The sequence below is a fragment of the Pteropus vampyrus genome, unplaced genomic scaffold, assembly GCF_000151845.1.
Source record: "Pteropus vampyrus isolate Shadow unplaced genomic scaffold, Pvam_2.0 Scaffold123, whole genome shotgun sequence".
NCBI lineage: Eukaryota > Metazoa > Chordata > Mammalia > Chiroptera > Pteropodidae > Pteropus > Pteropus vampyrus.
The window spans coordinates 2,701,738-2,708,490 of NW_011888904.1; the positions used below are offsets into that span (position 1 = coordinate 2,701,738).

Here is a 6,753-nt window from a genome sequence, read left to right on the forward strand (position 1 = left end):
AAAAAGGCATAAACGCTTAAAAGCTGAAGAGAAAATGCTTGCAGATGCTCGAGGGCAATCATGAGACATTTTTTATAAGATGTCTCAAAGTCAGATGTGAGTCGACAGGTTTTCACTGTCCTGGCAGCAGGCCCCTGCTTCCTCTCAGGAAGGGTGGAGACTGGCGAGGTGGGGCATCTTGCTCCAGACAGCCAATCTAGGGCCTGCCAGCTTGCTTGAGACTCCAGAAATGTCTTTCTGAGTGGGCTGGGGAAGGTTTCGCAGGGGTCTTGGGTCCGGGAGGGTGAGGGCTTGCGTAGGATACGTATGGCTTCAGAAGAGTAGCCCACATCCCTGCTTCCTGCATCTCCTCTAGCATCCTTCAGGGAAGACTGGCACCCTGGTCATCATGGCAACCATTCCCATGCCTCCATGCCCACAGCAGGGGCTGGCCCAGAAGAGGCCCCAGAGTGTGCTGAACCAAAACCACAGAATTCAAGAACTTGGAAAGGTAGAAGAACCTGTGGGATTCTAAAGCTACTCTTTTGATAACCTGGTTCTTCCAACCTCAAGTCAGGGAGGGTTTCTCATTTCTAATCGGAGGCTGCTCTGGCAATTCCATCAACTCAGGCTGCAGTCTTCCACATAGTCAGGGTTCTTTGGCTCTCTGGCAGGTGGGATGGTCAAGTAGAAATGCAGTAGACAAACAAACCCTTCCCCAAAGAAAGCCCTTATAAGAATAAAACATCTAGAAGTTTCTCCAAAGAAGTTACTGATGATTATTATTAACAATAAAAAGGAACAGTTATTGTAATAGTAATAGTGTACATGTACATATCTAATAACAATACTATTAGGACAGCTACCATATACTGAGCACTTACTATGTGGCTGATATTATGCTAAGGGCTTTACATTCCTTTCCTCATTTAATTATGAAATTCAATGTATTTGTTCACACAGTCACTCAACAAATATCCAATATGCCAGGCAGGGCACCAGGTACCAGGGTCACAGGTGACAAAGACATGGCCCCTTGCGGGCTAGTGGGCAGAGACTGACAAGGACATTGTAATTAGAACACAATGTGACAGGTCTCAAGAATCCCAAGAAGTCTTGAGGGCTAATATAGAATCTAGTTGGCAAAGTTCCAGAAGGCTTCCAAGAGGAAGCTGGTAAGAGGAGAAGTTGACACTAAAGCTTGGCCACTGAGAATAAGCAGGAATTTACCAGGCAGAGAAGAAAGCAGAGACATCTTTGGTGCTGCTGAAGTGTAAAGCCTAAGGTGGGTACTGGGGAAGCAGGCAGAGGTGAGAGCAGGAAGGACAAGCCTGAGTACACTGCTGAAAAGCTGGGACTCGGACTGGGATAGGTGGGTGGCCATGGAAGTGGGGTGGGGCTCAGGTTTTTATTTTATAAAGTTTACTCTGGCTGTAGTGAGGAAGATGGTCTGAGGTAGCAGGCTAGGACATAGAGACACCAGAGACTAGGCTGCTATGATTTTCCAGCTAAGAGCTGAGGCCTGGCCCTAGGCAACCACAATGAGGAAGTCCAAGGTCTGACGTTTAGGCCAGAGGGAGACATGGCCAGCACTGGTGACTGACTGGACTAGCTAACAGACTCAGGAAGGGAATGGATAGCTCCTGGTTACTGGAGCAACGGGGTAAATGGAGGAATTTACAGAAGGAAAGGAAACTGGAGGAGGAGAAGGGTCAAGGGCAGATGAGCTCAGTTTGGGAAGTCTAGAATGCACCTGACAAGTCCTGCCCTCAGCCATTGATTTCCCTGTTAATTGATGAGGCATCTTGGACACACTGCAGCTTTGTGCTGAGACCTCATTCTTTATGCTCTTGCAGGAGCAGCCTTGGGTGGTCTGCCCTGATTCTAAAACTATCACTATTCCTGGTTGCGGCATAGGGGTGAGAGAGTATAATCTCCAGGACTCCTCCATGCTGGGATGTTCCAGGATTTGGGATCATGAAACTTCATTTGTGGATCATGTGGGGGTAAAGGATTCTGCCTTACGGGAATACCAGGGATAAAATCAATGGTCTACCTAACTTACAGTACAAAAGCATCTGCATAAGAAGCAGCAGTAAAAACTGCATTTTTCTCATTAACTTTCCTCAAAGAAAGCAATTCTAAGTTTCCTTTCTTGAGACCTTCCCATAGCAGTCATAATAGTAGCTGACACTTATTGAGCTCTGACAATGTGCAGGCATTGTTCCAAACACTTAAGGTATATGGATTAATTTAATCCCCACCATAATCCTAAGCAATAGGTATAATTTATTGGCCCTATTTTACAGGGAAGGAAACTGAAGCTCAGAAAGGTTACACAGCTTGCCTAGGACCACACAAGATTAGGATTTGAACATGGGCCTCAGAGCCCATATTCTTGACTTTAATGCTATAACATTGCCCTAACTGATCCTGAGTCACATCCTTGGCTCTCTGCTCCTTTAGCAGAGGACTCTCCCCTCCATCACTCCCAACAGGCGGGTAAAGTTTTGGTCACCAAGAGCCCTGGGTGTGCAGGCAGGAGGTAAGCTCGTTGGGTACCTAGTTCAAGGCGCAGGGTGGGCCCATTCCCAGCCAGGGCAGCATCAAGGGTGGCAGAAGGTGCAGGAGGGCTGTTGTGGAACTCCCAGCGCTTCATCTGCAGCTGCTGCAGCCAGTATAGCATCACTTGCTTGGTGGTGGCCTGAGAAGCACAAGGGTTAGTTGGCAAGGCCCTGTGCCCGCAGGGTGGCACTGGGTGTGGGACGCAGGAAGGTCATGGGAGGCTTGGTACTCTCTCCTTCCCAGAAAAAATAAGAAACCTGTCACTGTGGATAATGCTCACCTCGGAAACCCCACATGCTTCTCAGCCGCGGAAGATAATCAGGCTCTGGTCTCCCACTCAGAAGTTCCTTACTCTCTCTGGGCCTCAGTTTCCTCATGTACTATGGTGATGATACCACTCATTTCACAGAGTGGTTGCTTATGAGGATGAAATGAGGTAAAGAAGGTAAAGTGCTCAAGATAATACCTGACACACAGTAGGTGCTCAAAATGTGCTCACTGGGTAAAGGAATTTGGAGGTGCTAAGAAAGAGGGCAAGAACTTTGGAATTCTGACCTGAGTGGGGCCCTGGTACCATCACTATCTCCTGTGCGACATCTCAGTGTCTTAGCTGGCTTTTTATGGAATGGGAGAATCCATCCTGTTTGGGGGATGCACTGAAATCATGCATATTATGGGACTGGAGAGCCATACGCACACTACAATAATAAAGTGGCACCCTCCAGGCTAATGATGCTGGTCATTAGTTTCCCAGCACTAGATGGTTCAAATACCTATTCTCACATCCATTAAGTCACCAGATCCTCCAGGAGAGAGGCAGGGGAGGAGTAATCAGTCCTTTCTATAGATGGGAGAAACCGAGCTCTGAGGTTGCACAGGCAGGTAGCATTAGAGTTGGTCCCAGACCTGGGTCTTCCACTTCTTGACCAGAGTTTTGTTATAATTTATGGCCAGGAGATGTAGCTTATGTGGAGAAAGTCTGGGATCAGTTGGGCGTAGAAGTCAGGTAACTTGCAGAGAGAGGATGGTGAGCCTCATAGAGCTATAGATAATAAAGACCATGTGAGAACAGCGGCAGGCTATGGGCGTCCAGGGCAAGTTCCCCCTGGATGTGAGAGGGGGATCCATGAAAGAGGCCCTCAATCTGTCATGGAGGTATCAAATAAGATAAAATGATGCCCACCAGTCTTCTCTTTCTACATACTATCCCTGAGAGACCTCAGCCCCTCCTAGGGCTTCACCATGACCTTGTACTGACAAGTTCCAGCTCACCCCCAAATACCTTATTTTATTAATTCATTGGACAAGTGTATACTGAGCACCTACTGTATGTGTCAGGAACTGGACATACTGTGGTGAGCCAAGACACTTAAGAGTCTACTGAGAGGGACATATACCTGGATGTCCCACGGTCTCCTCATCTTGGGTTCACGCTTGATGACTAGCCCAACCAGGCAGTTGGCCAGTTATAGGAGCCTTCCCTGACTCTTCCCTCAGATTCTCCATGCCTCACGTCCCTAGCCACCCCATCTGTCTCCTTCTCTGTTGTCACAGCTCTGGCTTAGCCATCATTCTCTCCTGATCACTTCCTGATGGACTCCCTGACCACCAGCCTTGCCGCCTTCTAATTTGTTCTCTACTTAATAGCCAGACTGAGCTTTCTAAACATTCTCTTCTTACAGTGTTTTTTCACTTAAAGCTTTTTGGCAATTTCCTGCAGCCTACAGGACTAAGTCTAAGCTCCTTGGCATAACTCCCAAATGCCCTGCCCTTCCCCTTCGGCCTCTGTTCTTCCATTTCATCTTTTGGGCCCCTCTGTACCCCAGGCTCCCAGGATTTGTCTGGATACTCTGGGCTGTAGCATGTTTTCCTATCTTTGCTCATGGGGCTTTCTTGGCTTGAAATACCCTTCTCCCTCTTGTCTGCTTGTAGAAAACTGACTTCTTCAAGACTCAGATGTCATCCCTTTCTGTCACCATACTTTTCTGGTACAGACTTATCACAGTGTTTCTATAGAACATTGTACTGTGCATACCCATCTCCCTGTCAGTCTCTCTCACTAGACCTTAAACTGTTTGAGTGTCAGGGGGCAGGTCTGATTTTGACCCACATCCCAGTGCCTAGCACAGAGCCAGGACACATAGATCAATGGAATAGTAAAAGACACATGTTGGAGAACCTGTAGACAGCATTCAAACTGTAGGAGGAGACACATGACCCGTAAACCACACAACCTCTGAAATGCCTGCCTTCCCTGGCCTGGAATTCCTGGTTTCCATTATTTTAGCTGATCCCTCAACCCTAGTTACCAGCCGGGTCCAGACAGTAAAGGGAAACTGAAGATGTGGGCTGTATTCAAGGATCTCAATAGATACCCAACTGGCTAGAGTTCAGGTGGCAGTGTGGGAAGATGGGGTGGGGTAGAGAAGGCTGTCTCCTGGCATTCTTCTCTGATGAGTGTGAATCCTCAAACTCTTAGCCCAGATCTTTCTTTCCAATTAAGTTCTAGGGTACCTCCTCTTGGCATGAACATTCTGACCTTGGCTTCATCACCAGGTGTTTCTTTAACAAACATTTATTGAGCACCTACCAGATACAAAGCTGTATTCTAGGTGCTGGGATTAATTTAACAATCCTGTGATGCGCCAGACACTTACACATCTTGTTTTAAATCTCACATACTACCTAGATTCTGAGAGGTTAAGTTACTTGCCCAGGGTCACATGGCTAATAAGTAACTGATGTAGAATCTGAATGCAATCTTGTCTGATTTCAAAGAACAAGGCCTTTCCACTGATTCAGTCTTTCTTGTTAAACCTGAAGGTTAAATAAAACCTACTGAAGAGAAAACAGGTTTAGACATGCCTCAATAAACATTCAAGGCTAATCAGTGAAATCTAAATGTTTACCTCTCGATCCCTGACATTTTCTCTGCACTCACTCTCTTTTAGCCAAAAAAAATCAAGAAAAATGATTCAGAATCTAGGCCTTGGGAGGAGGATTGCAAAGCTCATACCTTGACTATACTTTAACTCCAAGTAAGAAAGTTAAGGTAACTGCGTTGTTTGGCACATCCAAAAGGAAAAGTTTTGATACAGTACTGAGAGGTACAAAGACCACAGGATTCTAAGTATAAGCTACTCCACTCTCTAGATAAGTGACCTCGGGCCAGTTACTTCATCTCCCTATGATTCAGTTTCTCGTCTACCATCCCTGCCTTCGTTGTGGGAACCCAATGAGGAACTGGGTGTGAATGCGCTTGGGAAAGCACAAAACCCTGGGCATCCAGGGTTCGTTGGGTGATTAGGATCCGTGCTCATTGTTCCAGTAAATCTACTATGATCACCCACCCGGCACCCGGCCGTGCCCTGGGAACTCATCTCGGCTGAAAAGAGAAAAATCGCTCCATTTACCTTCAGGGTAATAATCCGGCCGGGAGTCTTGATTTCAAAAGTCCCCTCCTCGGCGTCCGCCTTGCAATCAAAGACCGCACTGGAGAGGTCGATGCTGTCCAAGGGATTGGCATCCTGCGCGGTCCGCGAATAATACAGGTGACATTTATTCTCGTCGTAAAAGAACCAGCGGGATTTCCAGCCCCGGATGGGGCCCTTGCCTCCAAACTTACTTAAGTATCCACAGAGTTTCTTGGGGGTCGTCTCCAGGGGCCGGGCGCAGCCCTCTGACTCTTCCGGAGGCAACACTTCGGACCCCCTGCCGGAGTCGGTAGGCTCTTCGGACCCGGGGGCAAAGGAGCTCGACTCCTGGGGTTTCTCCTGCATGCCCTCCATCGCCGCTCTCACCGCGAAGAAACAGGAGGTGCGCACCCCACTGTGGACAAATCTCCGAGACTTCGAAGAGGGAGGTCTCTGCGCGTGCCGAGGCCAGCAGTGACCGGTCTTCAGAAGACCATAGACGGGTGAGGCTGGCTGTGATGGGTGCGCCTCATTGACCCAATACCCAGTGGGGAGGATGGTCACGCCCCTCCTGCCCTCGCCACAGCCAAACCACGCCCATCACTCGCCCTCTACCGGCCCCTCGTATCCCGCCTACTTCCGGCTTCTCGTCGGCGCCAGTCAGCCATCTTTACTGAGGGCAGCGGCGGGGCGTGAGGCGGGCCTCAGATTGAAGAGTGGCGTCACTGAGCCGGTGGGAGAGAGTCGGGAAGAGACGCTTGTCATTGACTACGCTGCCCTGGTAGCTCGCGTAATA

The 6,753-nt window shown here is 48.5% G+C and overlaps 1 protein-coding gene across 4 annotated transcripts in view; it reads right to left on the bottom strand.

Annotated features, from left to right (window-relative positions):
* TBC1D2 (TBC1 domain family member 2) overlaps positions 1-6,753 on the bottom strand; it is a 46,916-nt gene extending 40,163 nt beyond the window's left edge. The window contains exons 1-3 of one of the 4 annotated variants that reach the window (XM_023534226.1): positions 6,170-6,266; positions 5,958-6,071; positions 2,542-2,683 (exon numbers count right to left, since the gene is read on the bottom strand). In XM_023534226.1, the coding sequence (XP_023389994.1) occupies positions 2,542-2,665 (124 nt within the window). In that variant the 5' untranslated portion in view covers positions 2,666-2,683; positions 5,958-6,071; positions 6,170-6,266. Of the gene's footprint in view, positions 1-2,541; positions 2,684-5,957 lie in introns of those variants that run through there. The other 3 variants (XM_011366245.2, XM_023534227.1, XM_011366247.2) reach the window with 3 other exon arrangements.